Consider the following 22,278-nt stretch of genomic DNA (forward strand, 5'->3'; position numbering starts at 1 on the left):
TCCTCAACTGCAAAATGGACACAACAAGTATAATTTCTATCTCCTGGAGTTGTTTTAAGCATTCAGTGAAATAATTCGTGTGAGATTTTTTTAGCTATAGCTTTCAACATTCATTTTTGCAAATTTTTCTCCAATCCTCCCTTCCCCCCCTCCCCAAGATGGCAGGCAATCTGATAGAGGTTGTACTTGCACAATCTTCATGTAAGATTTTATACAAAGATGAGGTTTTATTCTGTGACATAGCTGGAGAGTTGAACTTGAAACCAGGGATCCTGAGTATAAATCATGGTTAATACCTGTGTGATGTTGGGCAAGACTCTGAGCCTCTCTGGACCTCAGTTTACTCATTGAGGGATTTGGAACAGATGACATGTAAAATCCCTTCCAGTTCTAGAACTGTGATTCTGCAAACAAAGGCTCTTGTTTTGATGGATAATTTTGCCTTTGTTAGTGGAGATGACAGGTGAGAGCATACTATAATCCTGCTTGCCTAGAGGCAACTAGGTGGTACAGAGGATAGAGCACTGAGTCTGAGGTCAGAATGACCTGAATTCACATTCAGTCACTGATACTAGCTGTTTGACTCTGAGCAAGTCACTTCATCTCTGTTTGTCTCAGTTTCTATAAAATGGTCAATAATAATGCTACAGATAATAATTATCCTTGTAACATGGGTATAATGATGTCTACCTTCCAGAATCATTGTGAAGCTCAAATAGAGAATATTTACAAAGTGCTTAGTAGCTGTCCCATAGGAGGAACTTAAAAAATCTTATGCCCTTTTCTTGCTTTCTGCTTTAAATACAGCATCTTTCAAGTCCATGCTCCTGCATTAGCTGCCCTTTAGACCTAGAAAGTTTTCCCTCTTCTTTTCTGTCTCTGTTTCTAGCTTCCCAAAAGACTCAGTTAAAATGCCAGTTTTAGCAGGAGACCTTACTCCATCTTCTTGACTTTTGATGTCTTTCCCTGTGAGCTGGTCTTCTATTCCCTCTATAATAGATACATACATACATACATACATACATATATATATATATACATATACATATTTGCCCCTAGTTATTTGCATATTTTTTCCTCCATTAGAATGTGGGATCCTTAAGGGCAGAGACTGTTTTGTTGTTCTTTTTGCCCCTCTTTGTATCTTGTTTCTTTACCTACTACCTAGAATCTAGAAGGTGCTTAATAAATGCTTAGTGACAGACTGAAAGAGTCTACTCTTAGGCACCCAGTGGTTTCTTCCGTGCAAACCCCAAAGAGATTTGGCTTTAAATTCATCCAGTTGTTGGGAGAGTTACTCTTACTCTCTCAGAAACCTGGGGATACAGTAATAGAAAACCACAAGCCACTAACCACAGTTATCCTGTCTTTCTCAACACAAAACAAGGTCAGATTGCTGGGGTGGTTGGAGCAGGAATGGATTAAGTCCTCTGGAACAGAACTTGCCTTCCTTATTTTTCCACTGCTCAATGAATGCTCTACTTCCCCACCTCCCCAACCTTTCTCCTTAAGGAGGATGATCAGAATCATCCATCTAATCAATCTAAACCCTTCTTTTCCTGCTGTGGTTTCTTGGTGCTTCTTAGTGCAGGAGGCAAACAATGGTTTGGGGTTTAGGGGTTTCAAGTCAAATTTGGCATGACCAAAACCTTGATTTTCTTTCCTATTCTTGATTCTAACTCATTCAGTGCTTCTTTCCTTTCTCCCTTCCTGTTTTGACACCTCTGGTGTCTTCTGGATGGCTTATAAGCTAGATAATATTCTAAACATTTACTTCCTTCTTCTCTTTGCTACTAGTTCTGTCTGTCCCCAGATCTTTCTGGTCCTACCAACCTTTACTAAAAGGAACTCCTTTTTTCCCATCCTCTCCATCATTTGACCTCTCGTTCTTGAATACTGAATTGAAAATAATAGATCTAGGATGAGGTTCTAGTTCTATCTTTGGGTAAGACAAAATTTCTGTTCAATAGCAAAAAAGGTGGAGAAAACTGATTTTGTAGGGTCACAGATCTTCCAAAAAAAGTAAATTTGATCAGAGAGTGATTGAGAGAGTCTTCATGTCCAGAATGGAGATTAAGCCTGATGTACTCTGCATTGGTCAGACCGTAATTAGATGCCAGGCTTTAGACAGGACATTGACAAGATGGAGTTTATCACAAGTATGATAAGATTGAAGGGACTACAGACTAAATAATATAAATGGTTAAAGCATTTGGGGGCATTTAGCTTGCTTAAGGGAACACTTTGAAGAGCATGGTAGCTGGCTTTGAAATATCCGAATGGTTTTTTGTAAAAGAGGGGATTGGACTTTTTTTCCTACTTGGTTCTAGAACTAGGCACAGTGGGTGAACCTTACATGGAGGCATATTTTATCTTAAAGTAAGGTGTATAAATATAGAAACCTCTATTTCATTAGAGGATGCATGGGGGAGGCTTGTTGGAGATGTCATAGAAAAGATTCTTTGATTTAGGTTGGATGAGATGGCTCCTGAAGGCCCTACCAACTCTGAGATTCTCTAATTTTGTATCCATTTTTCAGACTCTCAGTGGTTGCATCTGGTTGTTCATCCCTGCCTCAGTAGTCCCTTCCCTCTAAAGTACCAAAAGGACTGCATGTATTTATAACACCTCTATGCTCAGGCCCCATCCCTCTCAGGGATCTAGGATACCCCGAGGTGCCTGTGAGTATTTTTCTTTTTTCTAGGGTCATCAACTTGAGCCACCATTGGCTGTGTTCTTAATATTTGTTAGAAAGCAATCACTAGCATACTGATTTAGTTAACATTGATTAACATTTGTAAAAGGATAGCTATGTAAAAGACACAGCTGGAACATATGTACAAATATTTTCCTTAACACCTCTGGAAGAATAAATCCTCCTTTCCCAAATCACCAGGGAATAGAGAGGACATTAGACTCAGCAATTATCTCATTTTCTTGATAACATTGGTACAATCAAGTTCATGTCTAGATATAGTACTGTGTCTAACTCAGTGCTCTCCTTAATCACTCCCCAAAATTGTTCCTTGTTCTTCAGGGCATTGATGCCACACTACCAAACTTGTTCACAATGTCCTTATATGTTCTAGTCTCTCAAAGTTACTCCCCCCTAAGTGTCACCAGGATCCCCCTGGAAACACCCTCACTGTGAAGAGTTACTACTACAGATGGTTTGGCTTGTGATAGAGTAAATCCATATTACATATATTATTTCATTCTTAAGATTTATATGCATTAAACAGGAATCAGGCTGAATAATTCCCATTTTATAGAAAAGAAAACTGAGAAAAATAATGATAGATCCAGGATGTTAGTGAATTCTCCTGAGACCATATGAAGTTCTTGAGCCACAAGGTCAGGGACAGGGTTATAGTACCAGTTAATGTTATCTGGGAAAGTGATACCACCATTCTGCTGATTATTACCATGTGTATTCTTCTTTCTTTCCATTTTTCCCTTTTTTTAACTGAATCACAGCTTATCAGCACCAAGAGAGAAATCATCTAGCTCAAATCCTTCATTTTATAGTCAAGGAAACCAAAGTGAGCATTCAGAGATTGACTGAGGTGACATAGGTAGTAAGGGGCAGAGCTAACCTTTGAATTTTTAACATTTGCAAAAGGATATCTCCTTAAAAGATGCAACTGGAACAAACATACAAATATTTTCCTTAACACCTCTGGAGGAATAAATCCTTCTTTCCCGAATCATCTGGGAATAAAGAGGATGTTAGATTTCTGGGAATAAAGAGGATGTTAGATTTGACAATTATCTCATTTTCTTGATAACATTGGTTCCATCAAGTTCATGTCTGGATGTGGTACTTTTTCTAACTCACTGCTGTCTTGAATCACTCTCTAGCATTGTTCCCTGTTCTTCTACCACAATATTCTATCTACACAATTCCTCTCTTTCATCCCTTACTTAACTTCCTTTTCCTTCTCCCTTTTCTATTCCTTTAGGTGACAAGGTTCGAGCCCGCAACTATAGTTTATTGTTCAGAGCAGGTGACTTCTAGGGTATACATGAGATTTTCCTATATTAGAGACTATTATATAACTAAATAAACTATTATCAATTATCTTTGAACCCTCTGGGAAAAAGCCTATAGAATCAAAATTTTAACTCTTGAATCTTTAAAATAAATGAATGAATGAACAAACAAAAAAAGCATTAATTAAGTACTATACCTTAATGAATATATTAATGATGTACCAAGGATTATTCTAAGTGCTGGGGATACAAATACCCACTTCCCAACCATCCACCCCCAAAAAGAAAAAGAAAAAAGATCAGTTCCTGCCTCCCTTCTAATGTAGGAGACCATAGTCTGGTAGGGACTGGTGGTAAGGGAATGGTAGTAAGGGAGAGATAAATTGATTCTGAAAGTTACCAAGTTGTAGTGAGTAGATTGTCATATACATCCAGGAATAATGGGAAGAGCTGATTTGATTATGGTTCCTTGTTCCATAATAGGGGTACTGGGCAGTTGTGTATAAAGAGAAGCATAATTGTGGCTTTTCTGAAATAGGTGTCAAGGAGTGGTAGTCACTAATCAGTAGAGCAGGACGCAAGAGCCAAAGTTTCTCTAGGGTGGGAAGGCGGCTGGTCAGAAGTGAACAGTAGTCCAACTTGTTCATGAGTGAAAAAGCTAGATCTGAAATTAAGACTTCCTGTTTATTGATTTAGATCACTCTCCACTACATCAGAGATAGAGAGAATTGGGTTGTGATTTTTGTAGGTAAGGACCTGCCATGGGAAAATCTGGTATTTGGTTTACCCACACTTGGCAGCCTGGTGGTTCAGGTCTTTCTTTCATGGACAATACTATTGCTGGGAAGTAGGGAGTGTAAATATATGGTTTTTTTTTTTTTGAGGGGTTGGGGTCAGTCACCTTTAAAACCCTGAGTCAACATGTCTAAGATAGAATTCATTTCCCTCTGAATCTATCACTCTTCTAAACTTCCCTACCATTTTTAATGAGAGCACCATTATCCATTCAGTCTTCCAGGCTTTCAGCTGTAGTGTTTCAGACACCAAGGTTATCCTTGTCTCTCTTTCCTTCACCTTCACCATGTCTAATCAGCTGTCGAGTTCTGTTTACTCTGAAAAGCCAGAGAAGATGACACAGAAGTTGGATGCTCAAGTTTATGTACTTTTTATAAGAGATTATTGCATCTTTGGTTGGAGTACAATTACTCTTATTTCAGTAATGTTTCTACAAAGTTTGAAGACTTGGTTTCCCATTCCAAGAAGCTTAGGAGATATGGGTTAATTAGAGACAGGAATCTTGGTTGCAACAAGAAATGACAACTAACTGGCAGAGAGTGTGACATCAGAAAAACTTTAGAGCTCAGCACTATAGTAGCATTTAAATAGAAAGTCAGATTAAGGGACAGAGAGCACTAGATGCTACAGTAATTTTTGAAGGAGTAGATTTATCCATTCAATTGCCAAATATTTAAGGAACTCAAGGAGGGTCCTACAGAGATAGTTCCATTCCCTTACCCTCTATTTTTACAGATGGGGAAACTGAAGAATAGAGAGAAGTGACATGTCCAAGATCTTAATTGTTTAGTCATAAGAATTAATTCTGGAACCAAACCCACTAATACGGTTCGATTTTGTTTCTTCCCTTTACCTTTTACCTTGTTGAGCACGTCCTGGTTCAATAAAGCACTGTTTCTTTGTTTATCAGATCAGTTTTAGCCATACAGACTGTCTAGTCCAATTCTTCCATTTTACAGATGGAGAAATAGGCGTAGAGAAGATGATGTAACTTCCCCAAAGTCACACATGTGATATATGTCTGAATCTATGGATCTGGGATCAAATATAAAATCTTCCCTTTGATATTTAAAACCCTTCATAACCTGCCTTCCTTTTACTTTTCTAGTCTTTTTACACCTTACTCTCCTCATTGTACCTACCTTGCAATACAGTGACCCTCCCTCTAACTCCTCCCCCCTTCTATTGAGAAGGCAAGCTATATGATACTCATTATACATGTGATATCATGTAAGACCTATTTCTGGATTATCCATGTTACAAAAAAGAAAGCTAAAAAAGAACCAATATACTTCAATCTATGCATATATTTTAGAAAATTTTCCATAAAAATGGTTAAAATTTGATTGAAAAATTTTGACTTTGGGAAAATGAAGCATTAGTTTATCTATAAAATGCAATTCTTCCCTATCAAGACATACCTATATTGAGAAGTTATTGATTTGTGATTTTAGCTAACAGTGTTGGTTAGAGGGGAAGAAGGCAAATAGGATTTTGCCCAGTCTGTGATCAATTCCTGCTGAATGATCAATGATATCAAGATGGGGATGAAGAAGAAGAGGGACTTATACTTCATTATGTGATTGTTTAACTGAGGCCAGGTATCATACTGTAAGACTGTTTTATAGTCTTTCCCCTTTTCACTAGTTCTTATTTCCATAATTTTCCATTCCACTGACTACCTTAAGAGTTTTAGATGATTTTCCCTTTGGAAAACTTGCTATTTTAAGAGCCGGGATTTTGTCTTTGTAGTTACGTTGTGGGTGTTGTAATCCATGAAGATCATAGAATTTTAGGATTTAGGGATGCAAGGAATTTTGAGAGATAAATTATTGAATTCTCAAGAATTTCAGACCCTTTGGTGGGGAGGTGAATGACTTACTTAAGATTTTACAGATAGTAGTGCTGAGATAGAAACCCTAGTGTTTTAACTCTGCATTTTCCCATCCTCTTTCTGTTGCTAACTAAAAAAAAAATTAATGATCCATGGAGTAGGATAAGCATGGGATTGGTACAACAGTAGTTGAAGACCTTTCTATGTGGATCTGTGATTCTTTTAGTAGAAAGGTAGGATCATTTTGTTTTGAATTGTCCTGAAGATCCCTCAGTCATTTCAAGGTGATTCCTACAGTCTAACTCACTGGATTTAGGAACTTTTGAGGCTTATTTTTCTAATTCTAACAGGCTCTGATAGTTTTCTAATAGGTTTTCATAGATTTTTCTTTTCATTCATGGCTTCCCCAACCCTACTGTTGGGACCTGTTTAGGTCAAACATGCTGTGAAGGAATAGATGAAGCCTTTTCTGGTTTCTTATACATACTTTAGATATCTTTGTATTTATTAACTTTATATCAATTATATATATAGGACACACACACGTGTGTATGCATGTGTGTGTATCAATACACATACATGCATTTATATGTCTCCCACTACAATATAAGCTCTCTGCAAGAAGGAATTGTTTCATTCTAGATACTTCTATCCTAAGATCCCAGGAAAATGCTTAGAGTATATAAAGTATTTATAGATACTTGACTGATGAATTGATTAGTGATTGAAGGTTACTTCCAACACTAAGATTCTGGGATTCAGAAATTATGTCCTGGCTTCCTTTCTTTGCCCCAGATTTCAGTGTCCTGCTGCTTGTCATTAGTTTGCTCATAGCCTTTCGACCCTTTGAGTATTTCTGCACCAGTGCCTACACTCAACGCAATTGGAGTTTAATTTAGTGAGGAATTCCTAATGGGGTGTTCTGTCATGCCAAAAGCTTAGCTTTTAGGTAGATTGTGTTTACTAATCTCGTAATTATATACACTGATAAAAGCATGTCATTCTGGCAAAAATCCTTTCCTCCTGATATCATGCTATTTACTGTTGGCCTTTCTGTGATCAGCTTTGAGGGACTTTTGAAGTCAGTTCCTTTTCTATTTACTTGGTTGTTTTTTCAGTAGATTGAACCTGATTACCATATGGTCATTGCCAGTGCTGCTATCTCCTCTTCCTCTCCATAACTCATGTTGCATCCGGTTCCCTTCTTTAAAACTTTTTCAAAGGAGCAGTAGCAAGGTGGCAAGCAGACAGCCAGAGAATGTCATCAGGAGGGGCATCAAAGTATGGTTCAACATGAAATCTAATCTGGGCTTCCTTCTGAAGGATAATTATCAGGTTCTCTCCTGCTATACTCAGCTATAGTGTTAGGGAGGGTGATACCATTCAGTTACTGATTCTTGAATTCAGAAATTTCCACTTGCACTGGTGTGTGTGTGTGTGTGTGTGTGTGTGTGTGTGTGTGTGTGTAAGACTTTGTGGCCTTTGTCCGCAGTTCCATCCTAGTTCTTAATTTCTTATGACCTTAGTTAATTCCCATTTTTCCTTTTTAGACTGGCTAGATAGGTAGGGGCATAGACTGCTACCAGAGAAAATGGAACTGGAGAGTGGGTTATATGAAACACAGAGCCCGAACAATTCTTTCCCTTACCACTCCCACAGAACATCATTCAGTAGTGGTTGCAAGCCAAATATGTGACCCAGAATCTGGGGATGCGAATGTCCCTGCTTTGTCCTAGGCTTAATGAGGCAGAAATGTTCCCTTGGGTCACACTCATAATCCTACTGTGCTCAACACCAGACTAGCCTATGAGAAGTTCTGCTTCTGGGGAGAAAGGGAACTTGATTTTTTTCTGAGTTTGCTATTGCTAGAAAGAGTGGGAGCAGAGAAATCAGTGGGGGAAACACGGTCTCATTGCAAGTTGACTGATTATAGTAGGGATTTCAAAAGACTAATGAGGCATTAGAGATTTCACTCTGCCTTGTATTAGAGAGTCTGTATAAGAGGATCAAGAGAAGAGATCTAGGCTCAAGGATACATGTGGAAGTGATGTTGATAGGACTGAAAATTCACCAGGATTTAGTCATGGAAATGAAAATCTTAGGGAATTATTGGGGAAAGACATTTGGTTTGGGAGTCACATGTCCTGGGTCCTAGTCCTGGATCTGTCACTGACTAGCTAGCTGAGTGATCTTATTTCAGGTTTCTCAGCCTCCCACCTGGCCTTCTATTTTCTCATCTGTAAAATGAAGAGATTCAACCAGATGACTTTTAAGACCACCCCTCTGGCTATCAAAAACTCTAATACTTCATGTAGAGTGAAAATGTTTCAAAGAAGGAAGGAAAGGACCTTGGGTTTTGGCATCCAGGGGGATCTAGCCAATGTCCTTTAAATGATGCCCATTTATGATGAAGTTGTCCTTTCACTCCATAAGAATGTGGCATGGGAATTTTGCCAATGGTCCAGTTTTTGTCAGTCACAGCAGTTAGCTCTTTAACTATTTCTTGGCTAAACCTCAAGTTTGGGAGCTCCTCTTCTCTCCATGTATGTATCCTCCCCAGGGAGCTCTCTCCTCTGGACATACATTGCCTGTCCTTTGCTGCTTGTCTTTTCCCCAAAGTGAGAGTACCTGTGAGAGAGGATACTTGAGCATCCTGATGTAAATTAGCTATTTCTGGAGGAATGACCAGCTATATAGAATTTGGTGACTGGAGATTGAGTTGAGGGGATATAGATCTTGTTTGTCTTTAGTGTTTAGCTTGGTGTCCTAGCATACAGGAGGCATTTAATAAATGCATGTTGACTTGAAGTAAGTTCCTCCCTGTGCTCAGGATTTTATATTGAAAACTACTCTAGCCTTACCCAGCATTGGTGCCTGAATTCACTTATCCATGTTGTAAGCTAGAATCCAAAATAACTATGATTCTACTCTTGAACAGAGAATTGACACTGAAATTCCAAGAAACTTCAATAGACCGAAGGAGAGCATCTAACTCAGAGCATCCTCTGATGGCTATAGAAAGATCTAAGATCAGAGAGTTTACATGGAGACCTTGTCACCTCTTTCCATACTATCCTTTCCCCAAATACCCATTCCTTCCCACTTCTCTGCCTTTCCTTTTGCCGTTCTCCTGTCCTGAAATGCCACACCATCTTTCTGTTTTAAAAAATGATTGTTTCTTCTTCTTTCTTTAAGCTATCTCATCTCTATTTAAAAAAATAATTTTCTTATTTCTGTATTTTTAACATTTTTTCTTTTTAAATTTTAAGTTCCAAATATTCTCCCTCCCATTCTTTCCTAATCAAAAGCAAGCATTTCTAATTTTTAAAAGAATATTATTTATTATGTAGCTAAATATAAAAAATAATGGACATTTCACTAAGTCATGAACTTCTATTAAATTTCTTTTGTAGTTATGTAGTAAATTTAACTTGATAGTACCACAGCTCTAATATTTGTCTCTGGCCCCCTCTGAACTTCCTTCTACTCTCTGAGTGTTTGTGTTCTTTTTTCCTTATTGTATGTATCATCAGTCACTAACTCCTTCTGTGGTCTTTAGTGTGAGAGTACCCCTGAGATTAATATGTCTGTTTTCTATGAGTTACTGTGTCCAGTGCTCCTGCTTCCTTTGCAACAAATAAATATAGTTGAAACAAATTCTCACATTGGCCCTGCTGGAAAATGAGGGTCTCATTCTGAATTGCTCATTCATCAGCTCTCTGCCAAGAGGAGAGAGGCAGGCTTCATCATTGATCTTTGCATTGATTAGAATCCTTGCATTTTTCAAAATTGTTTATTTTGATATTCCTGAAATTGTTGTATAAATTGCTCTCCTGGTGCTGCTCAGGTAATGCTGCCTTAAAAATACAAGTCTTTCTTGGTTTATTTTTCTGAATCTATTTCTTTCATCCTTTCTTACAATATAACATTACATTATATTCATATACTGAAATTTGCCTAGCCCTTCTCCTGTTGATGAACACTTTCATTTTTTCCAGTTCTTTGCCACAATGCAAAGTATTATAATAGATTTTTTGTATGTATAGGTCCTTTCTCATATTCTGTGATCTTTTTTGTGATATGAACCTGGAAGTAGGAATGTTGAATTTCCCTCTTCTAAGAAAAAATTGAAAAAGAATTTAAGTGTCTAATAGGTGTTATTTAAGGCATGTAGTGGATAGAATGAAGACTCATCTTTCATGAGTTCAAAAAGTCTTGGACATTTACTAACTGTGTGAACCTGGATAAGTCACTTAACTCTGTCTCAGTTTCCTCATCTGTAAAATGAACTGAAGAAAGATATGGCAATAACTCCAGGATCTTTGTCAAGAAACCCCCAAAGAGGGTCATGAAGAATCAGACATTATTGAAAATTGACTCACCACTAACTACTGTGGGTCATACTGTCCTAGACATTGGGGATGGAAATACAAAAGTGAGATTGTCCTTGCCCTCAAGGAGCTTTCATTAAAATAAGAAAGACAACACATATAAGAGAGTAGTGACCAAGATAGGAGTTTTTGGTCTGGGGAGTCTGATGGGTAGTGGGAAGTTGCTGATAGATAGTGGGAAGTGAAGTTAATGGTATTGCAGATGATGAAGTAATGAAGTAATAAAGATGATAAGATCCGCACAATTCCCTGCTCTCCAGTTAGCATGTATTTTGAGGGGAGAAGGGGTGGGAGGTTGGGAATAGCTGAATTCCTTTCTTTCATTCTTATCTAAATCCAGTTGCATATTTATGATCCAAATTTTTCTTGACCTTCAAAGTCTTGCAGAAATCCCATTCCTCTAGAAGTTGTTTGTACTTTGTTTTTGAAAAGGACCAATGACATCAGTAGGATGAAATCTTGACTTGCAAGTGAATTGGGTTTAAGTGAGGCAGAGCTATACAAAGTCATCAGCCTCATTCTCTTCTCCAGATTCAAGAGTCCAGTGATAAGACAAAGGTCAAGATGATTGGCAATGGTCCCCATTGCCTTTTTTTTTCAGTTTTTTTTTTTTTTGCAAGGCAAATGGGGTTAAGTGGCTTGCCCAAGGCCACACAGCTAGGTAATTATTAAGTGTCTGAGACCAGATTTGAACCCAGGTACTCCTGACTCCAAGGCTGGTGCTTTATCCACTATGCCACGTAGCCGCCCTACCCCATTGCCTTTTAAAGCTAATGTCTTTCTCAGTTTTTCTGAAGCAATGTCCATTTAATAATTCAAGGCTAAGTAAGAAATGAGGCAAAAGATGGCCTAATTTCCCTTCACAAATGAATCAATCTGGGAGAGGAAGCTCCTTAGATGATGCAGTGGATAAAGTTCTGGGCTAGGAGTTAGGGAGGTCTATGTTCAAATTCTTCCTCAGACACTTAACTAGTTAAGTGAACCTGAGTAAGTCACTTACCCCCTCCCAATCTGTTTCCTCAATTGTAAACTTAAGAGGTTGAACTCTATGATCTTTAAATCTTCACTCAGATTTAAAACTATCACCATAAGATCCATGAAGCAAGACTTCCTTTGTCTTTCTCAAATTCCCCATAGATATATATATATATATATATATTGTATATATATATATGTATACATATGCAGATATATATATACATATACATACATATATATATATAAATACACACAGTACAATTAGTCAAGAATTTATGTCTTATGCTTCTTGTTCTTTAATTGGTTTTTATATATATTGGGCTTATTTTTCTTGTTAGAGACAGAGTTCTTTAGGATAGAGACTACATTTTCTATTTAATCTGAATCTTCCCTAAGGTTTGACTTAGCGTAGCACAGTGGATGCTTGGTAAATATGAAATGATTAATAGCTAACTTTCTTTGCAGTAGTTAGAGCTTGTTGGTTAATGTTCTGGCAACGAGAGAGTAAATAAATGACATTTGCTGAAGATGGAGATGGTACTAAGTCTAAGTAGCCTAATTATAGCATTAACTATTTCATCTTCACTATCATCTGGTTTATCTTTGCCTATGTTAGTTAATCTCTAGAAAGGGAGGTGGTGGGTGGTAAGAAAATGAAAGCTCTGTAAGTGGTATATATCTGGAAGAGCAGTTAGAGGTTGAAATAGTCAAGAATCTAACTTAACTCACCTATCCTTTTGTCCATAATATTATTTGTTAATTATAATAATAATAATAGCTAATACTTATATAGTATTTGCTATGTGCCAGATTCTGTTAAGTGCATTATACACATTATTTCATTTGATCCCTCACAACCCTGGGAAATCAGTCCTATTATTAGCTACATTTTACAGATGAGGAAACTGAGGCAAACAGACATTAAATGACTCGTCTAAAGTCACACAAGTTGCAAGTATCTGAGGCCAGTTTTGAACTCAGGTCTTACTGACTTCAGGTCCTGGCCCTCTATCCACTGCACCATATAGAATTCCAATAAATTGATTAACTCAGTTTTTTGGAAAGAGAATTGAGGATGTTCAAACTGAATTGAATGTCTGGCTCTCTGCAAACTCCCTCCCAGTTATCTCCTCAAGAATCAAAAGTCCCAGACATGAGACTCCCTCTCTAATGAGATGCCCATTCCTAATTGGAATCTAGACAATTCCCATATCTTTGTTGCTGGAACAGCGTGGAAGGGCAGTGAACTCAGCCTAGGGCCACCAATGAGTCAACTCATGGAACCCAGAAGTGTTGTCCAACCTCTCCCTCAGAAGACTATGGATTTAGAATTGGAAAGGACCTTTCAGTCATCATTTCTACCCCTTTCATTTTACAAAGGAAGAAACTGGGACCCATAGAGGTTCAGTAACTTGCTCAAGGTCACTCTATATAAGTTTAGAGTAAATAATCCAGTTACTCACATGAACTATTTGTGCCCTACCTATGGTAGAACATTCCTAGCTCATATTAGTCTTATCAAACACAGTTGGACACATTGTAATTTATCTATAACATAGTGATGTCATTTTGGGCTTCTTTGATAATGAAGGACAAGAACCAAACCACCAAATGACCAAGTTAGGATTTGGATCCTTTGCCTCTGAAATCCATCACTTTCCCACTGGTTCCCAAGATTTTTATTTGGCCCTAGTATCTCTAACTATAGCTTTATGACTTAACTAGATCCCCTTAGCATGATTCCAAAATTGAGTGGGTTATTACTTTGCCCCTATGGGTCTCAATTTATTATTCTGTAAAATGAAAAAATTGCTTTAGATGACTCCTAAGACCACCTCCATATTTAAATATATGAGCCTGTTAAACCAGAAACATTCTCTCCAACCTTGATAGTGACTCATAAATTATACCATTCTAATAATCGTTCCTTTCTATACCAATGATACTGAGAAACAGACCAAAAGCCTGTTTCAGTTTATCTCCCCTTTTCTTTCCCAGTCATTTGCTATAGCTTTTCTCAGGCAATGCCTTTGAATTACCTTTGCAGAAGGCAGAAGAGAGAGGGGACAGATTTAGGGTTAGTTTCTAAAATGAATAATTACTGACTAATACACCAGTCTACAGAATGGTATGAGTTACCCTTGATCAGGAAATAATAAAGAATGGGGCAACCTTGGGAGCCACTGAGTCAGGCCCAATTAAAGTAACATCTCCAAAGTCAGATTAGATCCTCAAAACTCAACTGACATGACCTGCTTAAAGCAGCCTAGGCCAGTTCCTTCCTTGCCACCAATTTGTCAAGACAACAAGCATTAATTAAATTGTGCCTGGCTCCACATTAAGCACTGGGGATAGAAAGACAGACAAAAAAAAAAAACCAGACACCGATGATTGTTAGACCCCCAAGTTGCTCTTCTGAGTACAGGTGTTACCTTTTGTGTTATTTTCTAATCATTTTGTGTATGTTTGGTGTCCCTAAGGAGATAATAAGCTCTTTAAAGGTAGGGGCTGGGTAAATCCTCCCCAATACCTTACTGAATAAGCCATAAACCTTGTGAGTTGTATAGATGCTAATTCCTGAATAATTGTAGCTCCCTGCAGCCTAATGACCTCATCCCAGAAGTCAGCTGGTATGCTCAGGAATTTTAAGTGTAAGCCTGACCTTTTTCACTGGCAAGCAGGGAGGGAGCCTATATGAAGATCCTTTGAAGGTATTAAGTATATTTAACCCAGAGAGAAATCTTAGGGGAGAAGGAATATGTCTTCAGGTATTTGAAAGTCTGTCCTCTGGTAAAGAGATTAGATTTGTTCTGTTTGGCTTTAGAGGGCTTAGCTGGTAGCAATGGGTAGATACTATTATGAAGAAAACATTAAATAGATGGAAGGAAACATTTCCTAACAAATATAATGGTCCCAAAGTAGAGTGGACTTCCCTCATTGGAGGTCTTAATGAAGAACCTGATTGGCAATTTCTTGGGTACCCAAAGAAGGAGTTATTTTTATTGAATTCAATAAATATTTATAAAGCACCTACTGGGTGCAGGATATGGTGTTAAATAGTGGGAATATAAATAGTAAAAATAAATTCTCTGCCCTCAAGAAGCTGAAATCTAATGGGGGAAGATAATACACACACACACACACACAAAATGAAAAGGAGCGGGGATATAGAAAGACCACTAAGGGATATCTGGCATCCAGTGTGATGGTCTGTGGAGTCACAATCAAGCATGATTGCTGATGGAGAGTTTTTTGGAAAACTTAGAGCCCTTTAGTGCTCCCTCCTCCAACCTTCCAATCAGAGAGAAGATAAGGTTTTGAGTGGGTGTTGACAAGGTGTTGAGTACCAAAAAACAGAGTCTATCATTGGCAATGAGATTTTAGGTGATCAGATTATCCTGGGAAAGGTGTTTGGAGTTGAAACTAAGCAGAATTGTTGATGGAAACTCATCAATATTATGGGATTTAACCATTTCTTAGACATGATGGGGAAAGGGTGGGCCCTCCTCTGTGAAGATGTATCAGAGAATAAGTCTGTCCAATATCCTTTCATACAAAGGAAGGATTCATGGACTCATATATGATCTCTGACATAAAAGAGAAAGGTATTCAAGCTTTGTTAGCCTTAGAAACAGTAATGGAATTGAAAATATTTATTTATAGGGGCGGCTAGGTAGTGCAGTGGATAGAGCATGGGCCCTGGAGTCAGGAGTACCTGAGTTCAAATCCGACCTCAGACACCTAATAATTAACTAGCTGTGTGGCCATGGGCAAGCCACTTAGCCCCATTGCCTTGCAAAAAAAAACAAAACCCTTAAAATATTTATTTATTTATTCTTAGCTTAAAAAATACCTAGAATAGGCATTTCCACATACATAGTATAACAGAGTAAGATTATATCTGAAATTGCAGTTTCATTTTTTATTACTTGGGTGACTGTGAAAAAGTTAGTTTATTTTTCTGCGTTTGCTTCCTCATTTCTAAGTTGAAAAAGATGAACTTCTAAGGATAAATTTCTAAGGATGAATTTCTGATCTATATGATAGGAAGCTATGATCATTTCATTAGATTGAGAACTCCTTGATGGCAGGGGCTGTTGTTTGTATCTTGGATTTCCAGCAGGTAGTACAGTGGTCAACACATAGCAGATGCTTAATAAATATTGATTGATTGGTTAATGGCAGGAGGGTTATTGGCTCAAATTGGATATTTCAATCCAGTGTGTCATACCATAAGTATTTTTAATAACATGTAGCAGCGGGACTTTTACTTACTTGAATACCCAGTTTTGATACACACTCCACAGAAATGAGGGTAAATGTCATCGTGATGATTATGTGTCCTTCAGTATTTCTTGGTCCTCTGCAGAATGTAAGACTCACACTAGACAGAACATCCAAGAATTCTAGTTACTCTGTTAAGACAGCTGTGCCCTAGAAGTTTGGTTCCCTCAATCACAGCCCTCCTTTTGCATCTTTAGCTTTGTGGTTTTTGCTTTTCTTTTGAAATCAATTCTGTTAGCCCTGATGTGATGTGATGTGATGAGGTACTATGAATGATAGTCATTAATACTTTGAATTTGTATGCTGATAATCTTAATGAGTAAATGAGTGAACATTTGCTAGAGAAGGCTATAATAAATCAATGAAAAAAGAAGCACTGAGATTATAAAGGTGAAGATAGTTGACATTTTCCTGGGGGTGATTACAAGATAAAAGGAATGGTAGCTCCAGAAAGATATTTTAGTTTAAAAAGTTACTAGGAGGTGATTGAACTCATTGGGGAGTAAACTGACATCCTGGTAGTGATTTGGATGTGGTACTAGTCTAGAAGTAAGAAGGGAGGATGGAGAAGATGAAAGGTTGGAGGCTGGGGGGGGGGGGCATGGCCATTTTTTGCCAGGAAAGTGAAGCATGATGGAATTATCCTTGAGACAGCAAGGTGCCAGTATAGGAATTCTGGAGATGAAAAGATTAAGTCTTGTATTGCATAGTAATGGCAATGGGTATTGCATGCAATGATCAGATGATTTCAGTATTAGTACTTTCCTTCACAAATGTAAGATCAGATGATGAGGACTTTGCTGAAATGTGGAGGATTGAGGACCCTTTGATCTTCCTAGCAGCAGCATCCTTTAATAGTACAGAAGTCTCATGGTGTTCTGGGTGCCTACTCTCTTTCCTTATCATAAGTGATTCACCTTATCTCTTGCAAATTTCTTATTGGTGGCTCTGGTTTTTTTTTTTTTCTGTAGTGGCTGCAGAATTATCTTTTGGAAGAGGACATAAGAGATTTTGAGAAGGCTTGTTGTTGTCATCATCATTATTGGTGGTGTGCATTAGTGTATTGTGTGTATTCTTGTATATTCAAGTGATATGAAGAGGTCAGTTGATCTCATAGACTACTACGGTTTTTTGTATATGTGTCTTTTGTCTTTTCCTTAGCACTTAAATTTATGTATGATTTTGTACTGAGAGAATCCTGGCCAATGATGAAAAGTTTTTTCCCCTCTTTGCCTTTGGTTTGCTCCCTATAAATCCCTTTGAGGGTATTCTATGAAAAGTAGTAGTAATCCTTTATGAGGAACAAAGATGTGGACTTTGGAGGGGAAAATTAAGTGAAATTCCCAGTTTATGGAGTATTCCTCTCTGATGCATTCTAAGACATACTTTTACACTTTTTACTGACTAACTGGGGTCCCCCACTCAGTCTTTCAGGGTGGTTCAGGCCTTCCATCTGCTACTTGTGATTGTTTACTTATAGTACCATGCCACTGCTGAGGAAACAGGAACTTCTAATGACCAGGTGGCTAAGGAGAATGGCCACCAGGCATATGGAAAGAGTGGAAGAAATTGCCCCAGGGCTAGAGGGATCTATGTAGCTATATTTTGGTAACTGTAAATCTGATGAAACTTGACCAGGGGCCTTGCTTCATTCTTGGAATCAGGTCAACCATGTTATGGGTCATTGAAGTATTGACTGACTTTGTAAACTTCATTGATATTCAGAAGGGAATAAGAATATCAAAAGATAGGTCAGATAGAGACAATATTTCCCATTGCTTTATATCCTAATTTTTACCCAAAGGATAATCTGGGTGTGAAGGTTACCCCAAAGTAATTGGTTGAAGTCACTGGGAATGTTTAAGTTTAGAGAAAACAAGATTAGGGATGAGAGGAGTATCTGGTAGGTATCTTTAATTATTTGAATAGTTATTCTGTTTTGCTTGACCCCAGAGAATAGAAGTAGGAGTAATGAAGAAGAAAGACTCATTTTGACTCCAGATAAGAGATGATTTCTTAACAAACTGAGTTAGCCAAAAAGTATACAGATTTGCCACCTAAAGTAGTGAGTCCCCTGTTTCTGGAGGTTGACAATGAAAGGTTAGATGATCATTTTCAATATTTGTCAAAGGAATTTTCATGGCATGAGTTAGATAACTTCTAAGATGGTTTCTGATTCTGTGAAATTGGAATACTCTGTCCCTGAGAAATTAACCCATGTTTCATAGTGATTTAATTTTAGAGAAAATTATGTATTTCTAAAGAATTTGGTAATAGCATGACATGCTAGGTATCGTGGAGTGCTTTATCAGATAGACATTTCATCTGAAGGTGAAAACAAATGGAAGATGCTTATATAACTGACCTGTCTTTTGTCTTTGTATACTAATGTAATGCTTTTCCTATTAGTTGCTTAATATATGCTCGTTAAATTGAATCCAATCAGTGCTCTAGTCCAAATGATTGATCAGTATTCAGAGAATGATAGAATGTCAGAATTAGAAAGGACTTCTCAAACCCCAGGGTTCTTGAGAACTTTTCAAAAATATGTTGATATCTGTATTGCAATATCATTGGTTTCAGACCAACCCTTCATTTTCCAAATCAGCAAAATGGAGAGGTTAAGTTGACTTGTCGGAGGTCATTTAGAGTTAATAGTAGAATTAAGCTTAAAATCAGGTGGTGTTTACATTCCAAATCCAGTTCTTGTTAGGACTCTACACTGTATTATATACTGTTCATACTGTGAGATATTTTGTATCTGGTTGTAGGTCAGTCCCAAGTTATTTAGAAAGGACATCCATCCTACTATTGGGGCAACTGTAAAATCATCATTCACTGAGTTGTGACTTTCTCCTTTTGTGGTATAAAGGTTGCATGGAAATACTTATATTTATCCTGGGGGCTTACTATATCTGGCCCATTTCCCTGGGTTATTTTACATAAATGAAGTCTCTCAAAATAGAAGACAGTCCCCTCAAGCTATACTGCATCTACTTCAGAGGCTGAATCAATCCTGATTCTTAAGAAGTCATATAGTTTATTTTCCCTACTTGTAGTCAGCATAATGTTCAAATATCCTGATGCCTAAGAATCTAGAATACAATTCCAAATAATTTTATTCATTTTATTTTTTAAAAATACATTTATATTGATATCTTGTATTTTTGTATAGCTTAAAATTTTCCTTTTATCCCTCTTCCAGAGACTCATCCCATACAATAAATTATTTTTTTTTTAGTTTTTTTTGTAAGTCAATGGGGTTAAGTGGCTTGCCCAAGGCCTCACAGCTAGGTAATTATTAAGTGTCTGAGGCTGGATTTGAACTCAGGTACTCCTGACTCCAGGGCCAGTGCTCTATACACTGCACCACCTAGCCACCCCACAATAAATTATTTTTAAGAAGGAAAAAATCTTCCATCCCCATACCTGTTGACATCCCCCTTCATCCACACGAATAATCTAAGATAGTGTAACATGTAACATGCAAGAAAGTAAGGCAAACCAATCTCATTGATGGGACGTATCAGTTGAAAAGCAGCCACAAAGAATGGTAGAAACAGATCAGATCTGCTAGGGCCCATGTGAAACTGCTGGAGTCCCAGATGGGATTTGGGGCATCCCCATCCAGATGATTTTCATCTAGGCTGAGTGGGAATCAAGCACTGGGGGAAGGGAATGAGGAGTCTTGGCATGCATCTTCTTCATTTTTTGAGGGTGGGATTTTGAACACAGGCCCTTGAACCCCATGGTCAATGTTCTTTCCATTGTAACGTCAAATCACTTAACCCTGTTGACCTTAGTTTTCTTATCTGTAAAATTAGCTGGAGAAGGAAATGACAAACTAGCATCTTTGCCAAGAAAATCTCAAATGGGAGGGATCACAAGGAGTTGGACACAGCTCAACAGTCCCAACAAGTCAATCTTCCCCTTTCCATTTTACAGATGAGAAAACAAAGACCCAGGTGACTTACTTTCTCAAGGTTATGCAGATTGTCAGTGTTAGAGGTAGGATTTTGAACTGAAGCCCTTGGACTCCAGAACCATTGTTCTTTCCACTGTAACATGAATCAGGCCATCTAATAACTGTACCTGGGTGGCAGTCCCTTATATGGTGTTCTTTTTTTTTTTAGGTTTTTGCAAGGCAAATGGGGTTAAGTGGCTTGCCCAAGGCCACACAGCTACATAATTATTAAGTGTCTGAGGCCAGATTTGAACCCAGGTACTCCTGACTCCAGGGCTGGTACCTAGATGCTCCTATGATGTTCTTGATTAGTAGTCATGTAATCTTTGCTTAGGAATTTCAAATAAGAGGGAGCATCTTTAGGGAGTCTTTTTTTTTTTTTGAACAGCTCTAAATTGTTAGATTTTTCCTTACTTCAAAGTCTCTTTACATCTTCCATCTATTATTCTTTCATCTTTTCTTTATTTATTTAATTTATTGTGAGGCAGTGGAGTTAACTGAATTTTCCAAGGTCACACAGCTAGTAAGTATTAAGTGTCTGAGGCTGGTGTTGAACTCAGTCTTCTTGACTCCAGGACTGGTACTCTATCCACTGAGCCATCTAGCTGTTCCTCCATCTATCATTCCTGCCTACTAGGACCAATCCTCTTTCAATTTATGATTTCTTCCAGTTCTAAATCTGTAATTGCTTCTAGGTTACTGTGGTAATTGCCAACACTTTCTCTTAATGTGTATATTATTCTCTTTGCAGTATATTGGAAGCCTGGATGTACCAAGACCAAACAGCAGGGTGGAGATAGTGGCCGCCATGCGGAGGATTCGGGTAAGTGCTATGGAAATCAAGGGTCATGTGGAGATATGGATGTTTTTTGCTATTGGAGTTTTAACACTCTTGACTTCTCACTTGACCATATGTAGGTGCTATCATTATATTCCTGGGAAAGTAATTTCAGTGACAAATGAATTACTAAGTACTCTGTTAGATATTTGAACTTGATTAACATAGAGTTTACTTTGTACTATTCACATTTTCATGATCACTTTTTGATTCAGTGATCCAAGGAAAAAGAGAAATTGTTTAAGGGTTAGGCTTCAATTTATCAGAATAGCTAAGAAATTCTTTATATGTCCTTAGTAGTAGTGGTAGAATTCACACTAGACTTGCTCCATTTCAAGAGATGGGTTCATTCAACCACCCCTTTAAAGGAGAAGCCTTTTTAAGATTCTGGTATCCAGGCAGATTTATACTTAATCTTTCAGAATATTTTATAACTTGAATGAAAAACATAGGTGGCAAAAAGATATGGATTTCATTTTTGTAAGACCCTATCTTCAAACCATCTGAATGATAGGAATTTAACTTATGGACAGATATTTAAATAGAGTGTAAAGCAGGAGAATAAGGAGTCATAGTTCTTAATTTTCAATTTACTTATTTCCTGCTGCCTGATAAAAGTGTCTAATTTTCCATACACTCCCCTCCTCTCTCCATTTCCAGCCAGTTGTTGACAGTAAATGTTTCACTGCTGTCATTGCTGTTGCCGCCAGTGTCTGGAATAGACAGATGTGATATGCCACAAGGACACTTAAGATTTTGCTTTACCAAGGAGTCATTTTTTGGTCCCCCTAAGATGTGTTGTATCTAAACAGAGTGTGTGTGTGTGTGTGGGGTCATGTCTGTATATGAAAAAATCCCCAGTAAAAAAGGTTCCACCTTTTCTTCATTTTGTTGAAGTTCCTTTTTATCTCCCTTCATTCTTTCGAGTGTTTCTTAATTTTTTTTCATGACTTTCTGACAGTTTTACTTCTTTGGACATGTTTCTAGTGCTATTTTTAAGGGGAATATTGAAGGGAAGGGCTCTCACTTCACCCTTTTCTTAGGAATCTGAGGTATTTTTTTCTGGGCTTATTTTTTCAAGGTTCCAGGGAACTTGGAGGGATGTGTTCAGGGTTCAACATAGAATAGCCTCCATGAATTGCTATTATTTTTTGCTTATTCAAAGAACCAGTATTTTTAGTTGGCAACACATTAGAAAGCC

At 37.7% G+C, this 22,278-nt stretch overlaps 1 protein-coding gene across 2 annotated transcripts in view; it reads left to right on the plus strand.

Annotated features, from left to right (window-relative positions):
* Positions 1-22,278, plus strand: part of LOC141512702 (carboxyl-terminal PDZ ligand of neuronal nitric oxide synthase protein-like) — a 389,034-nt gene that overhangs the window by 66,335 nt on the left and 300,421 nt on the right. For both annotated transcript variants that reach the window (XM_074221846.1, XM_074221845.1), the window contains exon 2: positions 20,991-21,062. In XM_074221846.1, the coding sequence (XP_074077947.1) occupies positions 20,991-21,062 (72 nt within the window). The remainder of the gene's footprint in view (positions 1-20,990; positions 21,063-22,278) is intronic.

The sequence above is a fragment of the Macrotis lagotis genome, chromosome 2 (genome assembly GCF_037893015.1).
Source record: "Macrotis lagotis isolate mMagLag1 chromosome 2, bilby.v1.9.chrom.fasta, whole genome shotgun sequence".
NCBI classification, from domain to species: Eukaryota; Metazoa; Chordata; class Mammalia; order Peramelemorphia; family Peramelidae; genus Macrotis; species Macrotis lagotis.